General features: G+C 39.7%; 1 protein-coding gene across 3 annotated transcripts in view; it reads right to left on the minus strand.

Moving 5' to 3' along the window:
* Nucleotides 1-12,194, minus strand: part of NEDD4 (NEDD4 E3 ubiquitin protein ligase) — a 613,929-nt gene that overhangs the window by 14,212 nt on the left and 587,523 nt on the right. For all 3 annotated transcript variants that reach the window (XM_054451604.2, XM_054451602.2, XM_054451605.2), the window contains 7 exons: nucleotides 11,881-12,000; nucleotides 9,483-9,683; nucleotides 7,731-7,811; nucleotides 7,446-7,500; nucleotides 7,303-7,361; nucleotides 5,907-5,972; nucleotides 857-1,086 (listed from right to left, as the gene is read on the minus strand). In XM_054451604.2, the coding sequence (XP_054307579.1) occupies nucleotides 857-1,086; nucleotides 5,907-5,972; nucleotides 7,303-7,361; nucleotides 7,446-7,500; nucleotides 7,731-7,811; nucleotides 9,483-9,683; nucleotides 11,881-12,000 (812 nt within the window). The remainder of the gene's footprint in view (nucleotides 1-856; nucleotides 1,087-5,906; nucleotides 5,973-7,302; nucleotides 7,362-7,445; nucleotides 7,501-7,730; nucleotides 7,812-9,482; nucleotides 9,684-11,880; nucleotides 12,001-12,194) is intronic.

Genomic DNA, 12,194 nt, shown 5'->3' on the forward strand with positions numbered 1-12,194 from the left:
TGCCACCATGCCTGGTTAATTTTTGTATTTTTAGTAGAGACAGGGTTTTACTATGTTGGCCAGGCTGGTCTTGAACTCCTGGCATTGTGATCCACCTGCCTCGGCCTCCCAAAGTGGTGGGATTACAGGCATGAGCCACCACGCCCAGCCTAAACAAAGCATTATATGCAAAAATAATGGAATATTATTCTGCCTTAAAAAGGAAGGACATTCTGATACATGCTACAACATGGATGAACCCTGAGGACATCATGTTAAGTGAAATGAGCCGGTCACAAAAAGACAAATATTGAATGATTCCACTTATGTGAGGTACCCAGAGGAGTCAAATTCATAGGGACAGAAAGCACAATGGTGGCTGCCAGGGAATGGGGAGCGAGTGCTTACTGGGTATAGAGTTTCATTTTGGGAAGATGAAAAAGTTCTGGAGTTGGATAGTGGTGATGGCAGCACAACAATGTGAATGTGTGTAATGACTCTAAATTGTATATTTAAAATGGCTAAAACGGTAATTTTTTTTTTTTTAGAGGAGTCTTGCTCTGTTGCCCAGGCTGGAGTGCAGTGGCGCGATCTCGGCTCCGCCTCCCGGGTTCACGCCATTCTCCTGCCTCAGCCTCCCGAGTAGCTGGGACTACAGGCGCCCGCCACCACGCCTGGGTAAGTTTTTGTATTTTTAGTAGAGACAGGGTTTCACCGTGTTAGCTAGGATGGTCTCGATCTCCTGACCTCATGATCCGCCCGCCTCGGCCTCCCAAAGTGCTGGGATTACAGGCATGAGCCACTGCGCCCAGCCAACTCTTACTTTTAAAACAGTGATTTTTCTTTTTCTGCCTATAATCATTGTAAAGGTACTTACGTAGCAGAATATTCAAACAACCCATAATAAGGGTTAAACATTTCCTTTGAGATCAGGAAGAACCATTCTCTGGCAACTCCTCCATAATCCAATCCCTTTTCACCATCAAACTCAATCCACAGTCGAGCCTTGAGGAAGTCTGCTCTCTTGACACCCATAATTCTCCGGTAAGAGTCTTCAAAAACAGTTGCTCGGCGAAGTTTCATTTCAAATTTGTTTGGAATGTCATTCTGAAAATCCAGAGAGACTTATTGTTTAAATCAGTTCAACATAATAACAAACCTCTCTCTCATAAAGTTATAACATTCCCTCTACACCCTGTGTCCAGGTCTCTTTTTCCTTACGTAATATACTCAGGGAAAACACAACTAGGTATATTGTCTTGGTTTCCTCTATGGTATGAGAGAGTTCCTGCATTTTCTCTCATCACTTAGTAATATAGACTTCTTTATATCTGAAGAAGCTTTTTTTTTTTGGAGACAGCTCTGTAGTCCAGGCTGGAGTGCAGTGGCGTGAACATGGCTTACTGCAGCCTCAACCTCATGGGCTCAAGTGATCCTCTTGCTTCCAATTCCTAAGTAACTGGACCATAGGCGCATGCCATCATGCCTGGCTAATTTTTTAAGTTTTTGAGGTCTTGCCATCTTGCCCAGGCTGGTCTCAAACTCCTAAGCTCAAGCAATCCTCCCGCCTTGGCCTCCCAAAGTGCTGAGATTACAGGCATGAGCCACGGTACCCAGCCTAAAGAAGCTATTGATGGTGATGGTAATGCCCCCATGAAGGCATTTCGTTAACAGTCCTTTTCATATTAAGTTCCAATGAACACCGTTCTGTGAGCTGTAGGATAGCCACTGCCTGCTAGCTGTTGTGCCTGTCCGTTCAGGGTTTTCCCTACCTCTACTTTCCTCCCTGGAGTCTATCTTCCTTCACTCATTAACACATGGTGACATTTACAGACTGTGCCAGTGGTATGTTTTGGCTGTGTCCCTACCCAAATCTCATCTTGAATTGTAACTCCCACAATCCCCATGTGTCATGGGAAGAACCCAGTGGGAGGTGATTGAATTATGGGGGCGGGTCTTTCCCCCACTGTTCTCGTGATAGTGAATGGGTCTCACGAAATCTAATGGTTTCTATGCACAAGCTCTCTCTTTGCCTGCTGCCATCCACGTAAGATGTGACTTGCTCCTCCTTGCCTTCTGCCATGATTGTGAGGCCTCCCTAGCCATATGGAACTGTAGGTTCAATAAACCTCTTTCTTTTGTAAATTGCCCGGTCTCGGGTATGTCTTTATCAGCAGCATGAAAACAGACTAATACAACCAGGCATGGGTCCCCTGGAATGGCAGGTTAACTCATTTAACCTTATAACAACACTATGCAAAAGCTACTATTATTGTTTTCATTTTACACATAAAACTGAAGAAGACAACTTAAGAAAGTCTTAGCTCCTGAGTCTGTGCTCTTAATTAGTGGAGCTACATTGCCTCACTAATCTTTTGTACATTCTTTGCTTATGTGACAAATGTACACAACTATGCTTTAGGCAGAACTTATTGTAAATTTTACAAAAGATGTATCTAAATATTTTATTCCTTAATACTTCATGGGCAAATTTCCAGGGGAAACCAGTAAGAGAAAACATGCCATCAATATTCTGTCACCTCCAAAAAACAAGGTTAGCTCTAAGGAAAAAAAATCAATTTCATTCTCAATTTATTTAGGGAAAATGGAAAGCCCTATAGAAACATAATAATGTAAGCAGTTGATATAAGCAATATAAGCATGATATGAGCAGTTTCCTATACTGCTTATGTCATTAAAAAAATGGTAAGCTTGCAGAAAAGCAACTTTAGACTGGATACTAGGCAGCTGGTGCAGGTAAGCATTTATCAAAGGCCTACTCTGGGCCAGGTGGTATTGTAGTAGGGCCAACGATGGGGAATAAAGGGAATAAAAACACAGGGTAAGATGTCGTTGCTTCCTCAAGGAGTTTCTCATCTGGCGCATATGTGAAAAACAAGTGTAAATGCTGCTAATTCTGAGACTTAAAATAGGAGGACAATTGCTGATGACAGAGATGGAAGCAATGTTCTGCAGGGCATAAAAGACTGAGCTATTGACTTCAAATGAGGCAATCAAGAAGGCTTTGAGAGGAAGTCTTTAGACAGAGAAAGGGAGGGAAGGACGGAGGAACAGCATACATGAGGGGTCTGATATATTTAATACCTAGAGGGCACAGAAGGAGAAGAAGGGAGAGGAAGGGAAAGAAAGCAGGGATTATAGTGAAAAAATGCAAAAAAGTAGTCTGGGGCCAGAGGGTGGACAGTGTGAATGCAGTTGAGAAGAGAGTTTCTGGGTTGGGGAGCCACACGGTCAGATCGCTGGGTTCTCAGAAGCTGACGGGACAGGGTGTAAAGGGTGGTTTTAAAGACGAGAAACAAGAGGCACACTGGTCAGTTAAAGACCCCTGGAATAGCTCAGTGAGAGAAGACAGAGGGACCTGTGACGGAGCAATGGTAGTGGAAGAAGAGAGGGGTACAGGAGAAACTTCAGTGTTTGAACTGAGTAGTAGACAAGTGCATGCATTCTGGAATCTGGCCCTGTGTTCAAATCTTGACTCCACCATTCACTAGGAGTGAGACTTTGGGCAGGTTACGTCTTTTCTAAGGATTAGTTTCCTCATCTATAAAATAGGGGTAATAATAATGATAGCTACCCCCATGGAGTTGTTTCAACTCCATGCATTAAAAATGCTTACACAGTATCTGGCATATGGTAATTATTAGCCATCATTATTCCTAACTATGAGATGTTGAGGATAAGGAAGAGGAAAAGGTTAAAGACAATACACGGCTTTCAAGCACCGGTTTTTAATTTTTCTTTTTTTTTTTTTTTTTGAGACAGAGTACTGCTCTGTCATCCAGGCTGGAGTGCAGTGGCATGATTATAGCTCAGTGCAGCTTTGAACTCCTGAGCTCAAGTAATCCTCCTGCCTCAGCCTCCCAAAGTGCTGGGATTACAGGCATGAGCCACTGCACCTGGTGTTTTTAATATTCTTTATTTCTGTTTTGGTGCTACACGTTCTCACATTCTAAGTGTTCTGCTCTTTTGCTATGATGTGTCTAGATACAGATTTTATTTTTGAAGTACTGCTTGGGCCTTTTTATTAATGTGATAATTCATATTCTTAGCCTTCTCCTCTTCATGATCTTGGTCCCCTCCTTCTGGAGTGACTTCATGTCTTTTAACCTTTCTTTTATATGTTTATCCCTTTACATACCTTTGTTGTATTCTGGGTAATTTCCATACAAATTAATTAATTTCTCTCTTAATTCTCTTCATCACCAATATGATATGTCATGTTGCTTAGGAAGATGGGATCTGGAGCTAGACCACTTAGCTTTTCTACTTAATAACCATGAGACTTGATCACACTACCTGTTCTCTCTGTGCCTCAGTTTCCTCATCTGTGAAAGGTAATAGTAGTCCCTTCCTTACAGAGTTGTTGTAGACATTAAATGAATAACATATGTAAACTTCTAAGAAGAATGCCTGGTATGCAGTGAGATATCAACAAATATAATTGCTTTTATCATGGTTGTTTTTTGTATTTTGTGGCCTGTAATGGCATTGTCTCCCATCTCCTGCTGCCTGGAAGACATTAACAATTAGATACTACAACATGTTTCAACCACTCAGAGTGGCAAATGGAGAAGCTAGTGCTTCTATTCCTCCAGCATATTCTCATTAACAATGAAAATATTTACCAGAACAATAAATCAGCAAACATTTAAAATCCCAAAGTCTAGAAGTAGAAAACAAATTTCCAGGGAAATTTTGACACAAAGTTATTCTTTCTTTCTTTTTTCTTTTTTTTTTTTTGAGACAGGGTCTCACTCTGTTGCCCAGGCTGGAGTGCAGTGGCACGATCTTGGCTCACTGCAACCTCTGCCTCCTGGGTTCAAGTGGTTCTCCTGCCTCAGCCTCCCGAGTAGCCGGGATTACAGGTGTGTGCCATCACACCTAGCTAATTTTTGTATTTTTAGTAGAGACGGGGGTTTCACCACGTTAGCCAAGCTGGTCTTGAACTCCTGACCTCAAGTGATCCACCCACCTCGACCTCCCAAAGTGTTGGGATTACAGGCATGAGCTACTGCACCTGGCCCACAAAATTATCCTTAAAAATGAGTTTAGAAAGTTGATGATATTTAAGGATTTTATTAGGGCATAAAATGTTTACACTAAAAAAACTATCATGTTTTATTTTTGTTAAAAATTTGGGTGAAACTCTGAGGTAGCCCACCCACCATCTTGAATCTTTGTGAAAGCCAGCTTCTGGCTTAGAATGCAAGAAAGTATAACCCAATATGGCCACCTAGTGGTAGTATTCCTAAACCGCAGGCAAAGGAGGACAGGATGAACAAGTAAGAGAGGCATTAAAACTAGTAGACACCAACAGAAATGAAATAGATGGACAGATGATAAGTTTAGTTCCAAACATATTGCATTCGTGGCGATGGGAAAAAGTGTAGTGAACATAACTGATAAGCATAAGGAGACAAGTCACAAGAGCACAGTTCCACTCATGATTGTATTTTTAAATTATGCAGAGACATTACATTTGAAGCTGTAGAGAATGAATGACTTTCGCTGGAAAACAACAAAGTCATAAAAAAATCCAGACAGTCCTCCAACACAGTCAAAGACTAGGCCGGAATATAATTTCCTGAGCCATTCTTGCTCAGATTCTACAAAGATCAAGCCCCATAAACCCCACAAGGATACACCAGGTTAGAGCTCTGGCAAGCAAACTTTAAATGCCATTTCTCTATATTATAAAATATATTGAAAAATAAAGACATAAACTAATTATGGTCTGTAGTGATATATCACAGCTACTCAAAAAATGAGCATCCTTTCTCTAGGAAAAACTGTTCATTCAAAGTTGTTACAAATATAGAACAAATTATTACTTTAAAAAAACATTTCCCATTACTTTCCATCTATATATTGATGACTCTTAAGTATTTATTACAAACATCACTAACCTGCTTCTTCAACTTTCTTCGGAAGAACTCATACTTTCTTTTGTAATCCCTGGAGTAGGGCACTGCCTTTAGTTGGAAATTTTGGAAAAATAAAGAAGTTTAGGTTGTTTTTATTCTGGAACAATTTTTAAAGTTCCCTGCAGGGTATTTTATGAACATAAGTTAAGGGCATTAAAAGAAAAATATTTGAAAAGAAAAGTTTAATTAGAAGAAAAACAAATACAAAACTTTAAACTATTTAATTTCTCTGTTTAAGATAAAATTGTATTCAGCAATTCCTATGGCTGTAATTTTCATTATGCAATATTCTTAAAATGCAGCATGCCAGAAGTAGGAAGTTTCTTCCAGGTAGAGAAATATTAGAAACAAAAATTTCCATTTCTAAAGAGACTTTCAAAGTGATTTCTCCATTAAAGGGACAATGTGAAAAGCTTTTCCCTTGAACTCCAAGCAGTTGCCTTTTTGAGACATTTAAGGACTACATGTTGAGATAGTAAATAGTAATAAAAAACTGTATCTTCAGTTTATTTTTATGAATTAGAAAACAAAATCTGAATAAAATGGAAAAAGCAGCTATAAAAAAGGATAATTTTCCTATCAATCTGACTCAAGAGTAGTACAATTATCATACATGGTAATATTTATACTTAAGTGTGGATGTGTCTTACATACTGGGCATTTACAATGATTTCTTTTTCTTTTTCTTTTTTTTTTTTTTGAGATGGAGTCTCGCTCTGTCGTCTAGGCTGGAGTGTGGTGGTGCAACCTCAGCTCACCGCAACCTCTGCCTCCTGGGTTCAAGTGATTCTCCTGCCTCAGCCTCCCAAGTAGCTGAGACTACAGGTACCTGCCACCATGGCCAACTAATTTTTTTTGCATTTTTAGTAGAGACAGGGTTTCACCACGTTGGCCGGGCCGGTCTCGAACTCCTGACCTCAGGTGATCCACCTGCCTTGGCCACCCAAAGTGCTGGGATTACAGGTGTGAGCCTGGCTTGATTTCTATCAAAAAATTTAAGAATGACCCTGGAGTGGATAGGGTGCTGCTGCTTCCTCATCCGCATACACTCTCTGCTCCTCTCTGATTTGTGGAGGACTGTCATCATTCTTGTTCAGACAGTGGGAGACACCAGCCTGAGCTCAGCAGCCCACATTGCCTTAGCATTCTGACTGTCTGGCTCACTTGTCCCCCACTGCTATTGCATAGGGTAAGGACAATGACGTCATAGAATCTTTTGAAATAACTGAGACTTGGAGTATGGGAAATGGGGGAGACGAGAGAATGGCCAATGTGCTTTCCTCTCAATGCCTGTAGGGTTATGCCCGTGACTATCTGCTCTTGAAGAGACAGGTGAGTGGACAGTCCCATCAGAGCACACTGGCACAGAGAGACTTACTGGTCCAGTTATTGCTACATTCTCCAACCGCGGATCTTCCCATTGTGTTCTTTTTATATCTGAAGGGAAGAAAAAGAAAAAAGATGTACTTTCTCACACAGAAAATTACAAAAAATAACAATGAAAAATCGCACTGCACATACTGTGATTTATGTAGAAGATTCTTCCATCTGTGTGAGTTCTCTCTTCCCATCCTGGCTATAATTAAGAATGTATTTCAATTATTTTAGGATAGGGTTTTAGATGAATGGACAGAAAAATAGCACTGGTTGTATGGTTAATTTAACTTGCATATTCCATTCCATTCTTAGAAGGTATCAACATTTTAATAATAATATTAATTATAGCTGATAAAGAACTACTATATCCGAAAATGCAAAATATTTGAGATAGCCAAGTTAGATGGGTTAGCATTTCTATATACTTACAGGTAAAGGCCCTAGATCATTGGAAGTATCAAGTGATGTCTTTCCTCTCAGATGGGCTGGAATTTTCAATCTTGGATCTTCCTTTTTTGGTAGAGTAAATAAAGAATGATACACACAAATTTTAAAATAATCAAAGTCAGTCTGTTACCATGTTTTCTAACATCAATGGATATTTAAAATATTCTCTTGTAAAAGTCAATTTATACTTTATTTCCTAAATATGTGACACCATATTTTCTCCTTCTAAAATCTATCACTGTCAGGCTATAATATCAAAAGGAATAACGAGCAGTTCTCAGGGATCACCACTAACTGGTCATTTCTTTTGCCCCGCTCTTTAGGAAATGTGTCACTATATAGGGCTTTTCTCTATGTAAAAACTGGTGAAAGAGTAGGACATTAAATTGGACCACATGATATTTCTTTCTTTCTTTTTTTTTGAGACAGAGTGTCTCTCTTGTCACCCAGGCTGGAGTGCAATGGCACCATCTCAGCTCAATGCAACCTCTTCCTCCCAGGTTCAAGGGATTCTCCTGCCTCAGCCTCCTGAGTAGCTGGGATTACAGGCATGCACCACCATGCCCAGCTAATTTTTGTATTTTTAATAGAGACGGGGTTTCTCCATGTTGGCCAGGCTAGTCTTGAACTCCGGACCTCAGGTGATCCACGCGCCTTCGTCTTCCAAAATGCTGGGATTACAGGTGTGAGCCACTGTGCCTGGCCCTGGACCACATGATATTTCTAAGCCCCAGAACATGCATTTTGCCAGCTATCTGTTCAAGGGTTGATTAATATTTTTAAATAACAGGAAGGTAAGCCCAAAAAGGTTATCAAAGGCCAATTCAGAATGTTAAAAAAGAGAACAAAATTCTATTTATTTGGTTTAATTTACATATATTATTTTAATATTATTAATTTATTAAATAATTTTAGTATTATTTAAGCTATGTTGGTCTTTTAATAATTAATTAAAATCTATTCATCTGCTGCTAATTTTAAGTAATTTTTCTTTTTTTTTTTGAGACAGAGTCTTGCTCTGTTGCCCAGGCTGGAGTGCAGTGGTGTGATCTTGGCTCACCGCAAGCTCCGCCTCCTGGGTTCATGCCATTCTCCAGCCTCAGCCTCCCGAACAGCTGGGACTACAGGCACCCGCCACCACACCTGACTAATTATTTTGTATTTTTAGTAGAAACGGGGTTTCACCATGTTAGCCAGGATGGTCTCGATCTCGATCTCCTGACCTCATGATCTGCCCCCCTCGGCCTCCCAAAGTTCTGGGATTACAGGCATGAGCCACTGCACCCGGCCTTTAGGTAATTTTTCTATTAGTGGTAAGCCAAGCATTAAACAATTTTAAGCCTTATCTTAAAATAAAAATACTTGTTCTACTTAGCCTCACAAGGTTTTTTTGATATTAAATGAAATATGGATTCAAAAGTGCTTTGGAGCTATAAAGCCTCATATAAAAGCAAAGGATTATTCCTATGTATCTTCTTAAGCATTTATGGCTAGTGAGCTAAAAACTGAAAATAGGAAGTAAACATGAACATCTCCATCATAATCCAAAACAATATTAAAAAGAGGCATAAGCATTCTCCTGAATACAAATAATATTATTAAGAATTCAATATATCTTTCAATGAATATTAGGAAACATAGGTTATACTAATATACACTTAAAGATTTTAAGGAACTATACATAAGAGATGATTATTGTTGTTATAAATTTAAATGGAAAAGTATCAAAGTTACCCAGGTGGTGGTTTTAGTGTTGTGGTCAATAAAGAAAGGCCTCCCATTTGGTGCATGCCGGACTTCCCAGCCTTTAGGAAGGAATCCTTGCTCAATTTCAGATGGGTGGGTCACCTGCTGGCCTGAATCACTGGTGGAGGCTTGTGATTGAGGGCCTGCAGAACTCTGGCTTGATGTCAGCTGACTGGTCTCCACTGTGGCCTAGCACATTAATGAAATCATATTGTAATATTTTATAGCGAGAACCCACAAATAGATGCAGTTAAAAAGGTACTTAACCTGCAAATAGAATACATACCCTCCATTAAAGAGACTCTAAATATTTGAGGCTCATTTTCAAATGTAGTTATGGCATGTTAATATTTTCCCAACATTTCAATAATGCATTACATTTAATAACATTTTTCCAATAAATTATTTTGTAAAACTTTATTTTTACAGTAATTTATAATTTCTCAACTAATTCTCAAGCAGTAAGATATTAACAGTCTGCCGTGGGTGCATCTGACTGAAGGAGCGAGGTCTGCAAGCTCAAGCCCTAGCTGCAAGGGGAGCTCTGGTGCCTATAGGAGGAGGTCATCTTTGTTTTCCCAAAACTCATAGGATGGGGAATTCCTCATACACAGAAGTAGATTCAAATGGTGGGCAGACAAAATGAATGGCAAATATCTACCACAGAAATGGATAATTGAAATGCAATATATTCATGATGGAATATTAGTAGTTAAGAGAAATATGCTGGATCTATAAATAACAACATGGACAGAGCTTTAAAACAATGTTAAGCAAAAAGGTGTAGACTTACAGGGCCACAATATCAATGCAAAGTTTTTTTTTAATCAAGCAGCACCTCATTCTATAAAATAAAATGAGTGTTCTCTCGTTGCAAAATTAGAAACACAGGCATATAAACAATATTTTACATTTTCTTTTCTTTCTTTTTTTTTCAGATGGAGTTTTGATCTGTTGCCCAGGCTGGAGTACAGGGGCGCAATCTCCGCTCACTGTAACCTCTGCCTCCCAGGTTCCAGCAATTCTTCTGCCTCAGCCTCCCAAGTAGCTGGGATTACAGGCATGCACCACCACGCCCAGCTAATTTTATTTTACATTTTTTAAGCTCTTTATCTAAGTATATAAAAAAGGCTAGAAAACACAACAAATTCAAGATGGTGGTTCCCCCTGGGGAATGGGACCAAGAGCTTGGCTAAAAGGAATTTAATCTATAAGACTTTATTTTTAAAAATAAAATGTCTAGAAATTAATATGGTAACTTGTTAATGATTGTAATTCTAAGTGTGAACAATATGTGCATTTGCTATATTATTCTCTGCACTTTTCAATGTTAAAACATTTCTCAACAAGAGACATGGTGATAAGAGAAAATAAATATTTTGCTAAACACTTACAAGGAAATATTATAGATGATACTGTTGCCAAGCGTGAGGTGTCACCAGCATAAACTTCCTTTTTTTTTTTTTGAGATGGAGTTTCGCTCTTGTTGCCCAGGCTGGAGCGCAATGGCATAATCTCGGCTCACCACAACCTCTGCCTCCCAGGTTCAAGCAATTCTCCTGCCTCAGCCTCCTGAGTAGATGGGATTACAGGCATGCGCCACTACGCCTGGCTAATTTTTGTATTTTTGGTAGAGACGGGGTTTCTCCATGTTGGTCAGGCTGATCTTGAACTCCCAACCTCAGGTGATCCTCCCACCGTGGCCTCCCAAAGTGCTGGGATTACAGGCATGAGCCACCTTGCCCGGCCCAGCATAAACTTCTTTAATAGATCCCAATCGCCAAGATTATCTTTTAGTTAAAATAATGATCCTAACAAAATTACAAAAATACCCAAAGACTAGATCATTTGCTTTTTCCTTTATTCTCATTTGTACTTGTTTTATATAATAACAAGTGGTAATTCGTGTATATTAGAGATTCATAGGAAAAGGTAGACACTTAACATCAGTGTCAGAAAATAAATAATTAGAAGATGCTATGGCCAGGCACGGTGGCTCATGCCTGTAATCCCAGCACTTTAGGAGGCCGAGGTGGGTGGATCACCTAGGGTCAGGAGTTTCAGATCAGCCCGGCCAACATGGTGAAACCCTGTCTCTACTAAAAATACAAAAATTAGCCAGGCGTGGTGGCGGGTGCCTGTAATCCCATCTACTCGGGAGGGTGAGGCAGGAGAATTGCTTGAACCCAGGAGGCAGAGGTGCAGTGAGCCATGATCGCACCATTGCACTCCAGCCTGGGCGACAAGAGTGAGACTCCATCTCAAAAAAATAAAAAAAAAAGAAGGTGCTAGAAGTATCCAGTGTATACTACAAAGTGATGTAATAGTTTAAGGGATGTGACAGTTTAAATCCTGTAAGAAAGCAAGTTAATAGATTGCAGGATACCTGTACAGTGGGCTTTGTCCAAGTAGTCGTTCTGGAATTGTGATCTACATAATATGGTCTTCCTCTTTCATCTTGTTTTTCTTCCCAACCTGGTGGTAATCCAGATGAAGTAGGCAAAAGCTAAAGTGAAGAATAACAGAAGAATTAAATACATCAAGTTTAAGAATCCTTCTATCACCCCCAAAAGTTCCCTCCATCCCTATGCCTACTCTCAGCCCCAAGCAACCACTCATCTACTCTCTGTTACTACAGTTTTGCCTTTTCTAGAAATATATATATATATATATATATTTGCCTTTTCTGAGAGAGAGAGA

The sequence above is a fragment of the Pongo pygmaeus genome, chromosome 16, assembly GCF_028885625.2.
Source record: "Pongo pygmaeus isolate AG05252 chromosome 16, NHGRI_mPonPyg2-v2.0_pri, whole genome shotgun sequence".
NCBI lineage: Eukaryota > Metazoa > Chordata > Mammalia > Primates > Hominidae > Pongo > Pongo pygmaeus.